The following is a 22,086-nucleotide window of genomic DNA, read 5'->3' as shown; positions in this document are numbered from 1 at the left end:
AGGGGGCCTGCAGGAGGCAGCTAATCAATGATTCTCATCATTGATGTTTCTATTTCTCTCTCCCTCTCCCTTCCTCTCTGAAATCAATAAAAAAATATATTTTTTTAAAAATAAAAGTAATACTTGTCCCATCAGGCTCTCAGTCCCCAGAAGTGATAATGTGATAGTGTTTAGTTTCTTGTGGGCCCTTCTACAGTAATACTCATTGTCTCTGAGTATAGGTGTGTGTGTAAATGGATGTCCATTTCCTTTATTGTTATCTTAACACAGATGGGATCATACTATACACACTTGACTTTGCTTTCTTGTTAGTTATCATATCATAGCTTTCTTTCACTGTCAGCATATTTGGCCTCTTCTTTTGAAGTACGCAGAGTATTATTTTGTACAGATGTGCTGTAAGTTTTTCACCTTTCCCCTTTTGATGTATGTTTATAGTCATTTCCAGATGTTTACATACCGTACTCCAGTAAAACGGTTGTGCAAAGCTTTTGATGTACTTGTGTGTGTAAATCTATAGTAAATGTTCCTTCCTAAAAGTGAGATTGCTGGGTCAGGTAGTATTTTAAATTCTGATATTGTGAAATCAGCTACCAGAAAAATTTTAGTGCCTCTCTTTGGATCAAAGACATAAATATTTAAATATTTGAACTGATTTGTGTACTAAAATCCATAGCAAACCACACAAATTTGCTGAATCCCTAACCAAAATAGTAATACAAAGTGTGGCAATGTAATTGTGAGTACACAAAACACAGAGTTTATTCTTTTTAAAAAATATGTGTTTTTTTATTTTAAAGAGAGAGGAAGGGAGAGAGAATGAGAAACATCAGTCACCTGCCTCCTGCATGCCCCCTACTGGGAATTGAGTCTGAAACTCCAGGCGTTTGCCCTGACTGTAATTGAACCAGCGATCTCTCGGTGTATGGGATGACACTCAACCAACTGAGCCACACTGGCCAGGGCCACAGACTTCATTCTTGTATTATTATTTTTTAAAAATATATTTTTATTGATTTCAGAGATGAAGGGAAAGGGAGAGAGAGAAATAGAAACCTCAATGATGAGAGAGAATCATTAATTGGCTGCTTCCTGCACACCCCACACTGGGGATCAAGCCCGCAACCCAGGCATGTGCCCTTGACTAGAATTGAACCTGGGACCCTTCAGACCACAGGCCAGTGTTCCATCCACTGAGCAAAACCAGCTAGGGCTCTTACAGTATTATTAATAATTATGTTATTTTCCATACAAAACCTACTTTTGCCACACCCTGTATTTCAGCAAACTCTGAGCCAACCCAAAGGGTGTTGATAATGATAGTAAACATGTACCAGCTTGAATGGCAGTTGAACCAAGCAAGTTTTAGAAACTATCTAGAACTGGAAAAAATAAACCTGAATATTTTTTTAAATTGTGGTAAAGTATGCATAACAAAAAATTCAACATTTTAATTGTATAGTTCAGTGGCATTAAGAATATCTACATTGCTGTGCAACTTACACCTGAATCTTAATTTCTAGTCACCAGACTGAACTAAAACCAGTTACATCTTCATTGGTAAAATCCCTGATTGAATGTAGTCTGCCCCTCTAGAGATGTAAAAGTGCTAGCCCTAAGGGGGCTAGGGTTTTGTAGTGTGGGAGCCAGGAAGAAGCAACACTGTGAGGTGGGCAGGGGGTGGGGGGGAATCTCACTGTGTTCCCATTTCCTTGCCAGTGTGCTTTTTCCTCCATGCCTCCTCTTTATCTCCTCCTTCCCTACTCTGAGTTGACTGTTAACCAGTACTTAAGGATCCATTAATAGTTAATTAAAATAAGGCTCCAAATGTATGTCAATGATAGTTGAGAAAAAAAAATTTTTTTAAATATATTTTATTGATTTTTTTACAGAGAGGAAGGGAGAGAGATAGAGAGTTAGAAACATCGATGAGAGAGAAACATCGATCAGCTGCCTCCTGCACACCCCCTACTGGGGATGTGCCCGCAACCCAGGTACATGCCCTTGACCGGAATCGAACCTGGGACCTTTCAGTCCGCAGGCTGACGCTCTATCCACTGAGCCAAACCGGTTTTGACGAGAAAAATTTTTTTTTTAAATTTAAGGCTCAAGATATGTCTTCTCTGTAGTTGCATTTGTATTTTTCAAAGAGGATTTTGAAAAGAGAGAGTGAGGTTGATAGAAGGGCCAGTTAGTTCCTCAGCTCATTTGGTCCAACCAAAGTTGCAGAAAGGAGGTCTGCAGGACCTGTCTTCCCCTCTTCCTTATAAAAGGAGGGTGTAAACTTTACACCCTTAACTCCACACAGCTGCAAAAAAAAGTTTTTTTAAGTGCTGAATGCCACAACCACCTCTCCTCAGGAGGACCATCCAGTTACCCCAATCAGAAACACAGGTTCACCACCACCCTCTTCTTCATCCCTTATGTCAAATCCCTATGACTCTGTCTCCTCAGTACCGCCAACCTAGCCATTTCTTTCCATCATCTCTTGCCTCCATTACTGTAGTAGTTCCTAACTGGTCACCTTGGTTTCCACTTCACACAGTTTTGAGTGTTCTTTCTGGAAGACAGATCTGTTGCTCCCCAGCTTTAAAAGCTATAGATGGCTTCCCTTTGCCCTCAGGATAAAGTCCATACTCTTTGATGTAACCTACAAGATCTTTTATGACCCAGCCTCTGCAGGTTCTCTTGTTCCCTTCCTCATCCCTTACACCAGGTACTCTGAACTTCTCTCTCTTCTCCAAACCTTTCTTGCCTTACTCTTATCTTTTGTCTTGCTCAGTCCTACTCACTCTCTGCTCTGTGTTCATTTAATCCTTCTCCTGAGGAGCCTCCCCATGCACCATGCTGCCTGCACCATGTTCTCCTGTGCGCTGTCCCCCAGAGCCGTGTGCTTACCCATTGTGGCACACAGTGTTGTTCCCTGCCTGGTTATACTCCCCACTGGAATGTCAGCTCCTTGAGGGCAGGACGTGTCTGGTGTCTGTATGTATCCTGGTGCCTGGCACATGGAACTACTGACCTGAATGAGCATGGCAGTGAGTGGATGAATCTCAGGGCTGCTTTGAATTCTCTGAATTCGCTCTCTTTGAGGTTAGCTCTCTTTTCTTAGGCCTCAGGCACTAAAGCTGATGATACTGTTGGAGCCTGCTAAAGCCTGCTTAGAATACCAGTGAAAGATTAAGGAAGAGAAATATATATACCTTAAATGGGGGAGGGGCTCTTACTGAACCTGCTTTTCTGTAATCTGGGATACGAAGAATTAAATTCAAGAAAATATTTTGTCCTGGGACACATATGGCCCTGAGGGCTTCCTGGCATCCCAGGACTGACAATGAGGAGATCATCAGATCTTCTGGAATGCCATACTGAAGTTAGTCAGTCTGTCTGGCCCATTAACCTGCACTGGTATACTCTTGGAGGTATGTCATCTATGCCGTGTGGAATATGATGCCCCAGGCCCAGTGAGCTCTGGAAAAAAAAGCATACTGATAATGTAATGGCTGATAAGCCGTGGCAGGTAACCCACAGTCTCACCTCCTGGCCTGTTCCTGGTGGGGGGTGGGGCAAGATGTGGGTGGATGTTAGTTGCTAGCCCAGCTGGGGGTTCAGGCTCTGACACGTCGCTTCTCACCCATAAGAGTAACCTACTTACCTCATGGAAATTTACTTGTCAATACCCCATTGAAGAGGCTAGGGCTGTGGCCTGAAGAGTGTGATGTAAAAGCCCATTGTCTTCTCATTCTCTCCTCCATTTCTTTTCATAACCCCTTTTTCTTACTATAGCAAAGTGCCCGGGTTTGTTCGAATGCTGGCCCCAGAGGGAGCCCTGAATATACATGAAAAAGCATGGAATGCCTACCCTTATTGCAGAACTGGTGAGTGCAGACCTGGCTAGAAGCTAGGGTTTGGGCCCCAAGCCAGAAGATGGGGTCAAGTAGACCCAGCGGTGGGGACGAATTGGGGTTTTGTGTCCCATGTCCATTTTCTGGATTAAGCCAGTGGGAAGATGAGTTTAGGAATTTCCTTCAGACCTGAGGCTGATGGAGTCATTGTTGTCTAGTAATTTGGCAGCCAGCTGGGTGGAAACCACCACGTAGCCATGGCCTGAGCTGGCACAGAACCAGCCCTTCTTGTTTAGGGGATGGTATGATCATTTTGATTGTTTTTACTGATTACGAAAGTACTGTTCTCTGTTTAAATTTTAGAAAATACATAGAAACAGAAAAAATTAACCACCCATGATTCTCTCTTTCTCTTTTTTTAATTTTTAAAACTGGTTTGAGGGAGAGAGAAACATTGATTTGTTGTTTCACTTATTTATGTATACATTGATTGATTCTTTTTTATTTTTATTCATTTTTAATCCTCACCTGAGGAGTGAGAATATTTTTTCCATTGATTTTTAGAGAGAATGGAAGAGAGAGAGGAGAAAAGGAAAGAGAAAAACATCAGTGTAAGAGAGACACATCAATTGGTTGCCTCCTGCTTGTGCTCCAACCTGGGCTGGGGATTGAACCTGCAATCAAGGTATGTGCCCTTGACTGGGAATTCAGCCCGTGACCCTTGGGTCTGTGGGCAGATGCTCTAACCATTGAGCAAAACCAGTGAGGGCATTGGTTGATTCTTTTATGTGCCTTATCAGGGATTAAGCCTGAAACCTTGGTGTATCAGGATGATGCTCTAACCAACTGAGCTACCCGGCCAGGGCCCATCCATGATTCTCGTATCCCTAGATAGTCACTGTTAAGATTTTAGTATCTTTTTTCCTGGTCCTTTTTAAAAATCTTACATATACACACATATATGAAATGTCCAGACATGTTTCCTAGACAAATTTTGGATCATATCATATTAACTATTAAATTGCTCATTTTACTCAGTAAATGAAGAATTTTTTTCCTGTCACTATGTAAGTCTCCTATTTTTAAAAATTTGTAATGGCTGCATGGTATTCCATTGTATGAATATACTATGATCTTTTTAAACCACTCCCTTATTGTTAGATACTGAAATTTCCAATTTTAATTTGATATATTTGTGTTTGGCTTGAAAAACAGCGCTGAGGCCAGGGACTCTTGAGAGAGGCAACAGTCATTGGAAAGAGCCTGAGGGTGACCTTCTTGCCTTGGGGAAGGGCCAGGCCTGGACACCAAGAAAACATAGCAAAGGAGCCTTAGCCAGTTTGGCTCAGTGGATAGACCACCAGCCTGAGGACTGAAGGGTCTCAGGTTCAATTCCTGGTCAAGGGCACATACCTTGGTTGCACCGGCCCTGGTCCAGGCACATGTGGGAGGCAACTAATTGATGTGTCTCTCACATCAATGTTTCTCTCTCTGTTTCTCCTCCTCCCTTCCACTCTCTCTGAAAACCAATGAAAAAATATCTTTGGGTGAAGATTAACCAAAAAAAAACATAGCAAAGGAAACATTGGTGTTATTGGGGGAAAGTGGAAATAAGCCCAGTTTTTGATGACAAAGTATTTATAATCAGTTATATCTCAAATATGTTAAATAGCACATGGAATGTGCATGCCAGATTCAGGTGGGAGGGTGGAGGGCAAGGAAGAGGAAAGTCACTGTGAAGAACCCTGACTTACACTCAATTAGCATGTTCTGTAGTTAAAAATGGAAGTGGAATTATTTTCTTAACCTGGGTCAGCCTCCTATCTGGAGTTTCTGGAAAAGAAAGACTTGAACCTCCACAGAGAACTTTGTATTTTAGACTTTCTGGGATTCCCTTTGAGTAGTTCAGACTCCTAGCTTTCCAAGATTCCAGAGTAGTTCTCTTGGAGAACCCAAGCTAGTACTGATCCATATCCTGGTGTGCTTCTTAGAGGTCCCCTAGAACTTTCTGTGAGCTGTGTGGCCTTTTCTCCAGCCAGCCTACATTTGTTTTCACAGTCTCACTAAGGTGTCCTCTTGCCAGCCTCTGCTTACATGTACTGTTTCACTTGCTTTATTTGTTGGGACTTGGTCCTCCCTAGATTGTATCTGATGAGGATGTTCCACCCATGTGGTCCTTACCCTGTGAACTTGGGAATGATTAAAGTCTAGAGCACAGGATCATTACTCTTTCCAATCCTCATGAACCTTGTATCAGGAGATTAATAATCATTGATAGGACCTGGGGTGTGTGACACAGTTTTATTGCTGTAGCTGAAAATGCAAATATCCCCACTACAGAAGCATTGGGCAAGAAGCTGTTAAATTCTTTGAAAAGAGGCATACACACACTTTCATTTTAAAAATATATTTTATTGATTTCAGAGAGGAAGGAAAAGGAGAGAGAGAGAGAAACATCAATAATGGGAGAGAATCATTGATTGGCGACCTCTGCACATCCCCCACTGGGGATTGAGCCTGCAACCCAGGCATGTGCCCTAATCAGGAATCGAACCGTGACCTCCTGGTTCATAGGTTGATGCTCAGCCACTGAGCCACGCCAGCTGGGCCACACGCTTTCTTAAAAGACCATGTGCACTGTAGCTGTGTATGTCTGGTCTAGGGCCAAAGGTGAATTTTCTTGATGTCTAAGAGAGTTGCCTTGAGCATACGTCATAAGAACCTTTGCCAACTTGGCATAAAGGAGGCAAACGGATAGCATAGACTCCTCCATGCGTGGGGCAGGGTTCTGGGTACACAGCTTGTGCTGACTGAGAGATGCCACTGTCCTCTGTATAATTCAGGGACAATATATATATATTGCCACTCCCTCTGTATAATGAGGGAGTGTGCTGCAGCTGACATGGGCGTTATTTTAGCTGCCAAGTGTTCGTTCACATATTGTCCTGACCTTTGGCCAAAAGAAAAAAGAGATAAAAGTAATTTCCAAATACTACATGAAGAGGAGGCAGGGGTAGGGAGAAGGTTGGTTTCTCCAGTGGGTGCTGACCTCACACTCATAGTCTCCATCATACAAAATGAATGTGTCGAATCTTAGATCTGTTCAGTTAGAGGCTTGCTCTTTTAAAATAAACAAGGAAGGCTCATCTCCAGTTTCTTCTGGGGGGTGGGAGAAAGGTGGTTAGTTCAAACATCTAAGTTTGGTCCACGTAGATTAAAGGGTGAGGTGAGATAGATAAAGAAGCATGGAATAAATTCCTGAGCGGAATGAAAATGGAGTTGGAATACTCCGGTCATTCATTATCAGCTGTTTCTATGCTCTTACCTTACTTTTCTCTGTCTCCCCCCTGTTGTTGTCGGGCTGGTAAGATGGGGTTTGGTCTGTGGATGAAAGTAGGAAGAGGAAAACAAATTTCTCTTTCTATCTCTTCCTCTAGCCTTAACCCTTGACTGAATAGTCTCACTAAGCCATGGTTTGAAAGTACCTTATTAATCTTAGAGAGCCTGCTTTTCTGACTACAAAGGGTTTCCTGGGACTTTTTTGTGTGCTCAGGATTGCAGTTTGAAGAAAAGGGAATGCTGGGGATGCAGAGGTGTTGGGAGGAGCAGGGAGGACCAGGGAAGATTGTATGGTCACCCCCATTAGCATTAAGGACCAGTGAGAGTCATTATCATCATAGATTTAGAAATGTAACTATTCAGAACTGAGTGGATCTATTTCTCAGGGTCTAAAAAGACTAAGGTATACAAACCTCATATGCCAGTATATTTAGTGTACACACCAAAGCGTGTATAATCAGAATGCCAGTATGCAGTGAACATGTTCACTTGCTTAAGTGATCAGACTCGTGTGTCTGTTCATTAGCATGTTCTATCCTTACAGAGGCCAAGCTAGAAGGAGAAAGTTGCTCGGAGAACAGGGTCAGAATCAAGTGGTTAGTTGGAAAAGCTTTGTGGTTGTGTGATCAAACCTGGCCAGCCTGACTCGGGATGGGGCTGCTAGATGTGCCATGTTTGCAGCCTGGGGCTCCTGCCCGTAGGACAGCCCTGGAGAGTTTTTGCCAAACTGGTCTCTTTGGACTCCTTTGATGGGTATGATACTCGCCATGTCCTTTTTGTTAGCACAATTTTCTCCAAGTTCATAACAGAGCAGTTATTTCAATAGGCCTTTTAGTTATCTTAGTCTGGTGCTTTCTTCCCAGTTTCTTTCATTGGATTTAGGGAAATTACTTATAGTCTCCTGGGTTATTTCTATACAAGATAAATCTTATCCCTTATATTTCGACTTTTCCTCATCTGAGTCTCACAGGTAACTTTAGTTGCAGTTTTGGAGTTGTGGGGTTTGACTGTTAGTCCTATCAGTGTCCAAACATGGCAGTGTGGCAGCCATCAGAAATTGAGATAACTCTAAATTCAGAGGGTACAGAATGATCCAGGCTGTTGTCAGGAGGAGAGCTAGTCCGTTCCCCAGTGACATTAGAGCTGCAGTCATTTTCTCTGATAAATAATTGAACTGTGCTTTCCGAGGGGTCTCATTACCATGAGCGGGAGTATAGAGGGTGAGAGGTTTGGTTACAGTGAGAGGAGGGATGCAGGAGGCAGATAGATGTGCCTGCCCTAAAGTGCCCTGCTCTGTGCCCCTGCAGTGAGGGGGACACCAGGTGATGCCCTGAGACAGAGCGGTGGGACTCATGGCTTCAGCTCCTCAGAGCCAGTCCCTCCTTGCTCAACTGGAGAGAATCTCAAGGAGCCAATAGTGTCATTCCTTTAATTAAGTCCCAGATTTGGCCTTTGGGGACTTTCATATGATTGAAACTTGAGGGTTGATGCGTTTGAGGTACCAAATGCACTCACTGGGAATTGGAGGGTGACTGTGGGTGAGCCCCAGGGAGTGGAGAACTCTTTGCTCTTGTGATCTCTGGGGCCGAGGGCCAGATATTCATTCATCCTCATTAATCTTTTTCTCTCTTCTTTCCATGTCTTTGCCTTGGAGCAGTTATTACAGTAAGTATTTTCCAAGGGGGGTGGGGAGGATGGAATTGTAGATGATTTCTAAGAAAAAAGAAATAAAAATGTAACTGCACTGGACATTACTGGGTATTCCTCTCTTTCTCTTGGGTGACTTTTGGAGTTGTTGAGGCTTAATCCTTTCAGTCCTAAGGAGAAACCTATTAATTGGCAAAGAAGCCTCTTTCTTTAAGCTGCCTTGGCATGTGGCTTTGTAAGATGAGCAGTCATGGCATCCTAGCTCTGGCCCTCACATGTTCAGAATGAACCAAGGCTCTTCCCTGCTCGCGTCACGTCATACCTTTAGGTTTGTACAGAACTTCAGTTCAGCTGACCTGAGTGGGGCTTCCCACTGGGCATCTATTGACCCCAGTGAACACTGACCCCTGGCATAATTATGAAGTCAGCAGGGTTTCTCTTCCATGCCCATCCCCTGGGTCATTGCCCCTTCTCTCCACCTTCCAGCATCCTCATCCAGTGCCTTGTCCCTGTTGGTCAACATAGGCAGTTCTTGGGAACCCAATCCCTGCTAAGGAATTAATGGACTAATGTGTTCCTCCTTTGCTTAGTTCTAATTTTGAAAAAGCACTAAGGGAAGAAGATAGTAATTAGCATGAAGAGTTCATTTGCTGAGAAGAGAACTTGGACCTCAGCAAAAGGTTGGCTAGGGGGGAAGGGGGTAGTGATGAACATTTTTGGTGGGCTAGGAAGTCTTCTTCTGTTCTTCCCACACTACTAATTATTAGCACCCTGTGCACTAGCTAGTAATCTATAAATTACTGCAGACCTTGTTGGCTGGGGTGAGGATTGAGTGAGATAATGCATGCCTAGCATGCTGTGGGCTCCCAGTAAAGTTAGCTTTATTATAAGGCAGAGGTTGCAGTCTCTGATCCAGTAATCTTTACTTTTCAACTTCGAGCCTGGTGACCATAAGGTATTTTCCCCCCTTCCAGAATGAGTACATGAAAGAAGACTTTCTGATTAAAATTGAAACCTGGCACAAACCCGACCTTGGCCAGCAGGAGAATGTAAGTAGCACTTCCCAAGAGCTCCAAAGGCTTCCAAGCTTCAGGGCAGGGGATTGAGACTGCCCTGTCGCTTCTCCATCCCTGCCATGGGGTCCGCTCTGTGCTGTCCTTTTCCTGGCTGGCTGGGTAGTGGCCTCTGCTAGACCTGTCCTACCAGCATGGGGCTGCTCTGTCTCTGATTTGCAAAATATGATCCCAAAGACTCCTTAGAGGGCCTTTTCATTGTACTGGGATTGATCTAAAATGCAACTTCTGGTACAGAGGGGCTGTATTTTTAAAACATCAGGATTACAGCCTGTGCCTCTGTTGAGCACAATTTCCCAGTAACTCCTCAAATTTAAAATACATCTACCCTTTACCCCAGCAATTCCACACCTAGGAATTTATCATACAGTTATGTTAACACATGCACGAAACAACTTATATACAGGAAGGTTCATTGTAGCATTCTTTGTGTAGTCAAAGATTAAAAACAATACAAGAGCCCACCAGTAGAACAAATAAATTCTGGTTCAGCCCTATAGTGGTATATTTTGCAAACATTATAAAGAACCAATAGAGACAAAAAAGAACCAATAGGGAAAAATCTTCAAGATATATTGTTCATTGTTTAAGAAAACTGGATGCAAAACGGTGTATATCATATGCTACCATTTGTATTAAAAGAAAGATCTTCACACATGGATGTTTATAAGTGCATGGAGTCTGGTAGCAGTGGTGTTAACTCTGGAGAGGACTGGGAGATAAACAAGACAAAGAAGTAATCTGTATCATATCCCTTTGTACATTTTGAATTTGTATCATAATTTCATATTATGTATATGTACAACATGTTGTAATTAATTTATTAAAAGCATCCAAATAAACAGTATATGGCAAAGCAGGCAACATTTCCGCGAGTGTTTTATCGTCTTCACAATGGGGGAACATGTGGAGAGAATATAGGTACTATAGGTAGCCCCGAGAGTGTTTTGGCCTGCTAAAGTGGTCCTTAGGCTGAAAAATCAGAGCATTAGTTCTCAAATGTGTACCCACTTAAAATTCATCTTCCTATTCCTTTGAATAATTTTCTTTGTAATTCTGTACCAGTAGAAATCTCACATCTCTAGCTATGGGAATAGCTGCTTTTAGGTGTCCCTTCTGGGTAAAGGGTGCTTTATAGCTGACAAAAACTACACAGTGGTGCTCCTTGTTCCTGCAGGTGCATAAACTGGATTCTGAGTCATGGAAACATGTGGAAACCGTATATATAGACATTGCAGATCGAAGCCAAGTCCTTAGCAAGGTAGGAACTGTTTAGAGATGTGGGGAGCCTCTGGGATGAAGAAATGACTTCTAAGTGCCAGAGAAATCAGGGAACCAGACCCAACTTGGCTAAATGGGAAGTTCTCTCTTGGGTATTGTTTTATTTTTAAAATTAGTATTAAGAATTCCCTTCTCTTGACCCGGGAACACCACCAGGGAAATAGTGGCCCAGATGTGTGTGTCCTGTTTGGCCTCTGGAAATTATCACTGAACAGGGTAGCTACTATTGGTAGTCCTGAGGGTGATCTGCCCTGCTGAAATGACACTTAGCCTGAAACTAGTTCTCAAATTTATTTTTCCAACCCAGTAATTAAGAAACATTTAGTGCCTGCCTGTTGTGTTTGGAGTGTTCTGTTTTGTGTGTTCCATGCAAGGAATGTTCCAGATATGTGAAAAGACAAGTCTCCTGCCCTCAACAGATTGGTAGTTGCTTCTCAGAGTAACAGACATGGCAGCAGGTGCCTAGCAAAGGATGGTCCATTGTTTGACCATGCAGGTGGAGCGTGCAGGGACCTGCTCACTGCTGTGCTCCCAGGAGGTATTTGTTCAGGAAAGGAAAGGGCATTTCTCCCTCATTCAGTACTCTTCCTGCCTGACAGGCCCGATGGAATCAGGGAACAGGAATTTGAATAGTGTTTGCTCTCCGTATCCCAGGGATATATATAGCAAAGTGAATATATCATAAGGGTGCAGCTTGATGGATCTTCTCAAACTGAACATACATACACAGATATTTCAAGCAGGAATTAGGAATGCTAGCAAAGAGTATGACTCTTCGAGTATTTTGTCAACTCTGTTTCATGTGAATGGAGAGAAGCGGAGGTAGGGAAGATTTTTTTTTTTAAAGCATACATAATCTTCTTAGCTTTGGGAAATATTTTATGACTGTGTGTGTATGTCTGTGATTTGTTAATGTCATTTTTTTTGTTAGGTAGTTGCTATGAGTTTGCTTTTCATGGGCCCACAGTCAGTGCAGAGGAACTGCCAAAGATCCAGCTCTTATTATGGTTAGTTAGCGCACAGCATTGACTGCATTCCACATCAGTGAAGTGAACCTGACAAAAATGCACAAGAGGATACTGTAATTGAACATTTTATGTTCGATACATTGAACATTTCTAATAATGATTTTATTAAAACAAGACAGTTTAAAAAAAGAAAAGAAAGAAACAAGCCAGACAGAGATCAGGTTAGATCTCAGGAACGATAGCCGGTTGTTCTTTGCTCTGGCTGTGTGTTTTAGAGTCACCCCCAGAGGTTAAAAAACAAACAAACAAAAAACCATGCTGCCCTTATCTTCAGATATTCTTATTCATTGGGTTTTAGGTAGAGTGGCTCAGAAATCTGTGTTTTGAAAAAGCTGTCCCTGGTAATTGGGATGCTCACCCCAGGTTGAAAATTGTTTTTAGACAGTAGAATACATATCTGCTCAAACAGTCTGGTGAGACTTTCATATGGTAGAACGGAACACAAACCCTGGCAGAGAAAGCCACCAGAACACTCCTCTGTGGCAAATGTAACAGTTCCATATCCTGCTTATAATATTTTCCTGTATTTTCTGTTGGCCATCAGCATTAAGATTGCCGTGAAGTGTACTTTTTTTTTTTTATTTTTATTTTTTTATTACAAAGGGTGTTACATATGTGTCCGTTTTTTCCCCCCTCCCAAGACAGTCCCCTAGCCTCCCCTATCCCCCAGTGTCTTATGTCCATTGGTTATGCTTATATGCATGCATACAAGTCCTTTGGTTGATCTCTTAGTGAAGTGTACTTTGATGGAAAATCTGATTCCTCTCTCCCTCCCTTCATCTTCCTATCGCCCTCTCTCCCTGTCTCTTTCTTCCTCCTTTCCTCCCTCCCCCAACTCCAATTCTACCATTTCTCAGGATTACAAGGCAGAGGAAGACCCAGCAAAATTTAAATCTATGAAAACAGGCCGAGGACCCTTGGGCCCCAATTGGAAGGTGCAGTTCACATCCTCACCACCAGGGGGATGGACCCAATGTGGGTGGGCCTCTCCCAATGGCTGGGGGTGGGCTAAGGGAGAGCCAGAGTTCAGTTCTGTTAGTTACCTGCCTGCCTGTGGATGTGTTTCTAATACAGCAAGAACTTGTAAATCAGAAAGAGTGCCCATACATGTGTGCATACAAACTGGTTACTGTCAAGTTCAAGTGGTGGGGCCTGCAGAACAAAGTGGAAAACTTTATACATAAGGTAAGTGACCAGGTGAGGCCTTCCCAGTTTTATGGGTTGGTGGGGGGTGTTTTGCCCAAGAGAAGATCATACAACCCATGTGACTTGTATTCTAGGGTAGATGACATTCAAATATTTCAGTTTGATTTCCCAGACCCCCACGTATCCTTATACTTAACTGTCTTACAGTTTAATACTGTCCATCCAAGGGCACCACATGTGACAGGGAAGGAAACTGAGGCCAGAAAAAAAAAAAAAAGGAAACAGGAAGAGGCTTACTATGATTGAAATACAAATAAAACTCAATCTCTGTCTTTTCTTGAAGCCAAAAGGCAAGAGGCACTGTGAGCCAGATTCTCCAGTGCCCTGAATTACTGAACTAGGCACATGTAAGGAGTTTCTATAGCCTTTTTTTCTAATGTGTTAGAGCCTCACTCTTGGGCTATATTTTATAGCTGCTGTTGGCCAGTTTTAACCTGGCTTTAGTCTTCAGAGACAAGGAGGAAACTTGGCACAGTTGTTTTGGGGCCTTGGCTTAGCTGTGAGCTCATGGGTTGCTATCTAGGTAGCATTTTGGGCACAGGGCCTAGCTGTGAGGTAGACACCGTTTTTCTCCTGGGGGCCCCCTCCCACTCAAAGCCATACCTATTAGACTTGTGATGGCAAAAGTCACTGACCCTATGGGACTGGAGGACTGCTCTAGTTAAGCCAGCCAGGCATCACTCCTCCCCCACCTCCCCATTAAAGTGTGGGTATTGGCCCGGCCAGGTGACCCAGTGGTAAAGCGTTGACTTTTGAACCAAGAGGTCACCGGTTCGATTTCTGGTCAGGGCACAAGCCTGGATCGTGGGCTCGATCCCAGTAGGGGGTATGCAGGAGGCAGCCAGTTGATGTTTTTCTCTCATCCTGCTCCCTTCCCCTCTCTCTAAAAATCAATAAAAACATTTTTTAAAAAGAATGGTTAAAAAAAACTAAAAAATAAAGTGTGGCTATTGGTTCGGTGATTATGGGGAGGGGAGCTACAACAGTGGCCTTCACCTCTTGGGTTCTAACTGAGTTCCCTCCTTTTTATAGCAAGAGAAGCGTCTGTTTACAAACTTCCACAGGCAGCTGTTCTGTTGGCTCGATAAGTGGGTTGACCTGACCATGGACGACATTCGAAGGATGGAAGAGGAGACGAAGAGACAGCTGGATGAGGTAAGTGAATGTCCACAGCAGACTCTGGGCTCTCGACTAGATAAACATGTGAAGGGGACTATCGTGCTGGAACAGTTCACTGAGGGCACTGTTTGTGGTTCTAGGAACGTGTCAGTGTCTGCTGTGGGTAAGGCCTAATGCCAGGCAATCTGGGCACTATAAGGAAAGCAGCCTGTGCTCTTGAATTTGCACTCTAGTTGAGGTCTTGGCATGTCCAGAGAACAAATATGGCAGGACGTGCTGAATGCCAAGTGAGTAATACAGTTGCCGCAGTGTTCCTTAGAGCCAGTGGGGAATCGTGCTGAGCTCCAGAGATGGAGGTGACCCTGGGAGGAGGCAGGCTGACTGTGAATACCACACACACGACCCACAGAGGACACAGCAGCACACACAGAATTAATTGCTCTATTAGGTGGTTTTGAGTCTGGAGTCTGCTCCATGGGAGCCTGAAGATCTAACGTTTGGAGATGCTGCCTGCAAGGCTCACTCTGAGGAGATCGTCATAAATAACATTACATACCCACTGAGTAAGGCACTGTTCTGAGGCTTTCATGTACACCATCTCCTGTGAACCTCACAACACCCATGAGTAGGCACCACTATGATCCCCACCCTCAGAGAAGAAGCTGGAGGCTCTGAGAATTCAACACATGTGCCCAGGGTCACACAGCCTGCTGGTGATAAGGTCAGCGTTAGAGCCAGAGCTCTTAATCATTCTGCCTCTTCTCCTCCCTCTAAATGTTATTTGGGCCCCTCCTTCTTGCTTGGAGCTAAAAATAAAAAAGAAAGCTCTTTTTCATAAGATCTTCCATCCATTTCTCCCTTTTTGCCTTGAGTGGGTTGGCACAGAGCCTGGGTGTCTGGCAGACATTGCTTTGCATGGCCTGTCTGGCTCTCCAGCAGGGTCTTGGGTGAAACCCAGGCCTGGATGCTGTGGTGCCCCATACTGCATGGCATGAGCCCTTCCTTCCTCTGGAGCCCCCAGGGGAGTTGTTCTTAACTCCAGGATGCCACTTCCTGGGCTGATTACTGGTTAAGTGGTATGCTGAGTTAGTTCCTCTTGAAGGCAGATGTTTTGGTTATTCATTCAGCTACATTTGGCAGGAAGTGGTAGGATTTTGGACACAATTTCTGATTCTTTGGCTAAGGATCTTCAGGAGTGGTAGAATTTAACATCACCAGCTCTGGCCATTCTGACTATATAAGAGAGGCCTGAGTTTTTTTGTCACCCTAATCCTGACAAAAAGAAAGAAAAAGTTGCTAAATGGATCACAGAGCCTTCAGGGCTTTGGTCTGGAGCTTTAGTCACCCACTGTCTAACAAATGACAACCTAAAGTACACAGGTTCATGGAAGTGCTTGCGGGCAGCCTTTTGCTGTGGGTAGAATTTGAATTCTTGGACCTGGGAGAGCTTGCCAGAGGATCTACTGGATCTGCCTCCCTCAGATCTGAACTTTGAGAGCCTTCATCATTAGGGAGTTCTTTTTTAACTCCCACCCCCTTTCTTTGCATGTTTCTTCATTCTCTGGAGAACTGTGCCAAAAACTTAGATGACCCCTCTCCTCCAGGATGACCACAAATGCAGGAACCCCTGTTTGGAATTGGAATTTTAAAAATAGTTTGCAGAAGAAGAGAAAGCAAAGCCAAATCCATGTTACAGTGTAATATATTGTGACCCTGTTAGCAACTGTACAATACCTTTTTTAATTTATTTTTTTAAAATATGTATTGATTTTATAGAGAGGGGAAACGGAGAGAGAGACAGAAGCAATGAGAGAGAATCATTGATTGACTGCCTCTTGCATGCCCCTCACTGGGGACCAAGCTCGAAACCTGGGCATGTGCCCTGACTGGGTATTGAGCCAGCAACCTTTTAGTGCATAGGATGAGACCCAACCAACTGAGCTACACAGGCAAGGGCTCTTTTATAATTTAAAAACATTTTTTAATTGACTTGAGAGAGACGGAGGGAGGGAGGGGAAGAGGGAGGGAGGAAAGAAAAGAAAGAAGTGGAGAGAAAATATCAAAATATCAATCAGCTGCCTCCGCATGAACCCTGACCAGGGATCAAACCCTTCACCTTTTGGTGTATGGAATAATGTTCCAACCAACTGAGCCACGGCTCCAAGGATATTTTTTCCAGTGATTTTTAGAGAGAGTGAAAGAAACATCAATTTGAGATAGAGACATTGATTGGTTGCCTCCTGTATGCACCTGGACTGGGGATGGGGATTGAACTTGCAAGAACCTGAAACCCAGGTAATGTGTGCTTGACTGGGAATCAAACCTGTGATCCTTCATTGCACTAATCATTAAGAAAACTAGCCAGGGCACTATGTTTTGTGGGGTTTTTAAAATATATTTTTCTAGAGGCCCAGTGCATGAAATTTGTGCAAGTGTAGACCTTTCCCCTAGCTGCTGGCACCAGCTTCCCTCTGGCACCCGGGACCCAGGCTTCCCTCGCAGCCCCGGCTTCATCCCGAAGGTCATCCAGAAGGTTGTTTGGAAGGACATCCGGTCTAATTAGCATATTATGCTTTTATTATTATAGATTGATTTCAGAGAAGAAGGGAAACGGGGAGAGAGAAAGAGAGAGAAACATCAATGATGAGAGAATCATTGATCAGCTGCCTCCTGCACACCCCCTACTGGGGATTGAGCCCACAACCCAAGCATGTGCCCTTGACCAGAATGAAACCCAGGACCCTTCAGTCTGCAGGCTAATGCTCTATCCACTCAGCTAAACTAGCTGGGGTTTTGGTTTTAAGTACTTTTTCTTTTTTCCTACATGCATTATCTTCCTTTTCTAAAGCTATAGTTTTTATTTTTGTATTTGGTTTTTGAGGTGTCTCTGCTCCAAAGAATAGTCTTGTTTCCTCATAGCTCCTTTTTCTTGTTGTACTCTATGTTTTGCATTAGGGACTTTCCTCAAATGGCTGGTGGTCCTTGGCCACATTTAAGAACAAAGCTGTATAGTATTGTGACTCTACTGTGCATCTTGGGCAACTAATTACCAAATGAATTATGTCATAATAACAGATTTTAATTCTGCATTATTTGTGACTTTAAATGTTTGTTGCCCAGATGTTATGAAAGAATAAAGCTTTAAGAAATACTAATTAACTTAGCATGAAGATACTCATGCTTAAGAATGACAGTTGTTGCCCTGGCTGGTTTGGCTCAGTGGATAGACCATCAACCTGTGGACTGAAGGGTCCTGGGTTCAATTCCAGCCAAGGGCACATGCCTAGGTAGTGGGCTTGATCCCCAGTGGGAGCGTGCAGGAGGCAGCCAATCAATGATTCTCTCTCATCAATGATGTTTCTATCTCTCTCTCCCTCTTCCTTTCTCTCTGAAATCAATAAAAGAAACATTAAAAAAAAAAAAAAAAAAGAACGACAGTTGTTGCCCAGCCAGTGTGGCTCAGTTGTTGAACGTTAACCCATGAACCAAGAGGTCACGGTTCGATTCCCAGTCAGAGCACATAGCTGGGTTGCAGGCTTGATCCCCAGTAGGGGGCATGCAGGAGACAGCCAATTAGTGATTTCTCATTGGGTTTTGTTAAACATTTTCTCATCATTATTGTTCCTACCTCTCCCTCCCTCTCCATTTCTCTCTCTGAAATCAATTTAAAAAAGAAAGAAGGTTGTTGAAGTTAGATACCTGTCTTCCATTGAATCAGGTAAAGAGAACTGATGAATATATTACAGACATTTTTTATCAGGTTGATGAAAACAGTAGTCTGAGACATTGAAGACATCACTATTTAGTTGCTATACTGTTAATTTCTCTGTAGTTCAATGCTTTTATGGTAACAGTACTCTGAAGAATATACAATTGAGAATCTAATATATTGTAAAGGGAGGTGCATTCGGGAAAATTGCCAAGACACTACTGTTGTGTATAAATTCCCAGGTGCTGACTTTACTGTGGTAGGAAGAGGGCTGGTTGCTTGACTGTGAGAACTGGGGGAGGGAATGCCAGGGCTGAACTGTTCTTTCTGTTGTTGTTGTTGTTCTTTTTTTTATATTTTTACTAGAGGCCCGATACACAAAATTCGTGCAAGAGTAGGCCTTCCTTCCCCCGGCTGCCAGCATCTGGCTTCCCTCTAGCACCCGGGACCTGGGCTTCCCTCACAGCTCCGGCTTCATCCGGAAGGTTGTCCAGAAGGACATCCGGTCAATTAGCATATTACACTTTTATTATTATAGATTGAGAAGAATGGAGAGGGAGAGAAAGATAGAAACATCAATGATGAGAGAAAAATTGATCAGCTGCCTCCTGCGTGCCCCCTACTGGGGATTGAGCCCGAAACCCAGGCATATGCCCTTGACCAGAATTGAACCCAGGACCCTCACGTCCACAGGCCCACACTCTATCCCCTTAGCCAAACCAGCTAGGACTGAACTGTTCTTTATTTGGACTTTCAAACAAGTCACCCGTTTTCAACTCCACCTCCACTCCCACCTTCAGAGGTGCTGCCAGTTCCTGAGCCTTTGGAAAGCCTACAGCACAGATTGGCCTGCTCCTCCCTGGCTCCCTCCTCACAGGCATCTAGGTGTGAGCTCAGGCTCCTCTGAGAATTAGTCACTATTCCATCTATTCTTCATCTTCCAGAATGTTGTTACTATCTCTTAGCTGCTGTTGTCTCCTCTGTTCTTATTGTCTTCGTGGCTTTATACCGTTATCCTTTTACTGTTGTTTTATTTGGGTTTGGGGGAGGAATAGCAATAAATGCATGTATTCAATCTCCCATGATTCACTGCAAGTTTGCAATAAGAATTATAATTTTTTTTAAATCCTCACCTGAGGATATGTTTTCATTGATTTAAGAGAGAGAGGGAGAGGGAAGGAGAGATCGATGTGAGAGAGAAACATTAATCGGCTGCCTCCCACACAAACCTCGACTGGGGATCAAACCCACAACCTGGGCACATGTTCTGACTGGGAATGGAACTGTTGACCTTACGGAGTGTGGGACTACACTTAGGTAACTGACCCACACCAGTCAGAGCTATAATTGTTAATCTTTTTCTCTTTCTTTTCTTTCTTTATTTTTATAACTTATTCTTTAAGTTAATGCATAGTAGTCCAGTGTGGGTAGATATTTTGGTGAGTTAGGGCCGGCAACCCGGGGCTCGCGAGCCACATGCGGCTCTTTGGCCCCTTCAGTGTGGCTCTTCCACAAATACCAGCTCTTCCACTAAATACCGACTTCTGCGCATGGGCCACGAAGTTTTAATCGCACTGTACGTGCACGCCCACACGTGGTATTTTGTGGAAGAGCCACACTGGAGGGGCCAAAGAGCCGCATGTGGCTCTCTAGCCATGGTTTGCCGACCATGGATTTAGTCAATTTTATGTCTAGTGCTCAAGTCCTCTCCAGCTTGTGCTTGATCACCGCTTGTGTGGGGAACTCCTATCTCCTAAACATAGTAGTAATAAAAGCATTTTTGTTATTACTAGAAACTGACATTTATTGAAGTCTTACTGTGTGGCTTCACATGTAGTAAGAGTTTTGCATGTATTATGCCATCAAATCTTGATGGCCACCTGTGCAATAGGTACTATTTATTTTATAGATAGAGAAACTGAGACTCAAAGAAGTGAAGGATACCCTCTAGTTCACTGAACCAACTGCCTCCTGGGCCTTTGGCCATTAATTCCGTAGATAATGAACCTGGGAGAGGAGAACTCATTTTAAAGTTTTTAAGAAAATTCGTTTCCCTATTTACTTGACTATCTAGAACATTTACTGAAAAACACTAAAGATTCTGTGCATGTGATTAAAGTTCTGCTGAGGGCCCTGGCCAGTGTGGCTCAGTTGGCTAGAGCATCGTCCCGTGCACCAAATGGTCACAGGTTCAATTCCTGGTTAGGGTATGTACCCAGGTTGTAGGTTCAATCCTTCGTCAGGACACTATGGGAGGCAACTGATCGATATTTCTCTCTCACATCAGTTTCTCTCTCTCTCCCTCTCCCTTTCTCCATCTCTAATATCAATGAAAACATACCCTTGGGTGAGGATATAAAAAGAGGGCCCTGGCCATATAGCTCAGTTGGTTAGAGCATCGTCTTGATACACCAAGGTTGCGGGTTCGATCTGGGTCAGGGCACATATAAGAATTAACCAATGGCCCTAGCTGGTTTGGCTCAGTGGATAGAGCATCGGCGTGAGGACTGAAGGGTCCCAGGTTCAATTCCAATCAAGGGGACTTGCCTGGGTTGCGGGTCTTGATCCCCAGTAGGGTGCATGCAGAAGGCAGCCGATTGATGATTCTCTCTTATCATGGATGTTTCTATCTCTCTCTCCCTCACCCTTCCTCTCTGAAATCAATATTTTTTTAAATCAACCAATGAATGCATAAATAAGTGGAACAACAAATCGATGTTTTTTTCTCTGTGTCCCTTCCTCTCTTTCTAAAATCAATAAGTACTTTTTTTTAATTACTAAAAGAAAATCAGATTCTGCCACAATTTTTCCCCAGCCTTCCTTGTGGGCCTTCCTCTCTAAGTCCCCGTCAGCTCCATGAGTCTTCTAATTCCTCCGTAATCTTTCCCTTCTGGACTTGGTCCTTCTGGTCCCCCTCTGACCCTCCCTGTAGTCCATCTCCCAATTCATGTGCTTGCATGTGAATGTGCCTGTCCCTTTCACATCACCTGAATCTTAGTGCAGAGGGCCCTTGCTTCATCCTATGGCTTTTTGGCTGAGGGACCAACATCAGGTTTAGATTTTAAGTCTTAAACTCTGTCTTGCTTACCCAGAGAATATATAAGGGTCCCTATGCAGTGAAGTACCTTGCAGAACACTACACCTAGTTTCCAGTTTGGAATTGTGGTAAATACAGGGTGGGGCAAAAGTTAGTTTATAGTTGTTTGTGTGGCAAATAATACAATTAGTAATACAAGAATAATCTCCATGTTTCATGTATCACACTCCAACCTACTCACAACTGTAAACCTACTTTTGCCCCATCCTGTATAAGTTCTGAGGGTTAGGCTGATAAACGGAAACCACTTGGTACCTAGCTCACCTGCTGGGCCATGGAAGATTAGAATCCAAGAGTCCCATTGTGTCTGTAGAAGACAGAACTAGGACTTGGAGGCTGAGGGACCCCTACATGTGGAAGATGCTGCTGTTCTGTGGGACCTAAATTCCCTCTGACCTGCCTGGCAATGATTGACTCCAGGGCAGACCACCCAGAAAGCTCCACAATATCTTGAAATAAGGAGTAGCTTTATTTTCTTTTAAAATGCAGTTTCATTTTTCAGTATTAAAGTAATATATAGGCATTAAATATTTTTGTGAAAAGTAGAAAGAAAAATCACTGTACTCAGCATTTAAAGACAACCACTGGAAACATTTTCCTGCATTTCTAAGTTTTTCTACACACTTTAAAAAATTTTATGAGAGTGAGTGAGAGAGAGAGAGAGATAAATTTTGTTGTTCCACTTCTTTGTGCATACATTGGTTGATTCTTGTATGTGCCGTGACCAGGGATCAAACTAACA

The 22,086-nt window shown here is 43.4% G+C and overlaps 1 protein-coding gene across 1 annotated transcript in view; it reads left to right on the top strand.

Moving 5' to 3' along the window:
* Window positions 1-22,086, top strand: part of PITPNA (phosphatidylinositol transfer protein alpha) — a gene marked incomplete at its 5' end in the record, with an annotated part of 38,015 nt that overhangs the window by 6,919 nt on the left and 9,010 nt on the right. Inside the window, 7 exons of the mRNA XM_015566808.1 lie at window positions 3,787-3,878; window positions 8,842-8,849; window positions 9,806-9,880; window positions 11,082-11,165; window positions 13,071-13,148; window positions 13,288-13,398; window positions 14,452-14,574. Coding sequence (XP_015422294.1) covers window positions 3,787-3,878; window positions 8,842-8,849; window positions 9,806-9,880; window positions 11,082-11,165; window positions 13,071-13,148; window positions 13,288-13,398; window positions 14,452-14,574 — 571 coding nt within the window. The remainder of the gene's footprint in view (window positions 1-3,786; window positions 3,879-8,841; window positions 8,850-9,805; window positions 9,881-11,081; window positions 11,166-13,070; window positions 13,149-13,287; window positions 13,399-14,451; window positions 14,575-22,086) is intronic.

This window comes from Myotis davidii, unplaced genomic scaffold (assembly GCF_000327345.1).
Source record: "Myotis davidii unplaced genomic scaffold, ASM32734v1 scaffold363, whole genome shotgun sequence".
In the NCBI taxonomy this organism is placed as follows: domain Eukaryota; kingdom Metazoa; phylum Chordata; class Mammalia; order Chiroptera; family Vespertilionidae; genus Myotis; species Myotis davidii.
This window is presented reverse-complemented; position numbering and strand designations above follow the sequence as displayed.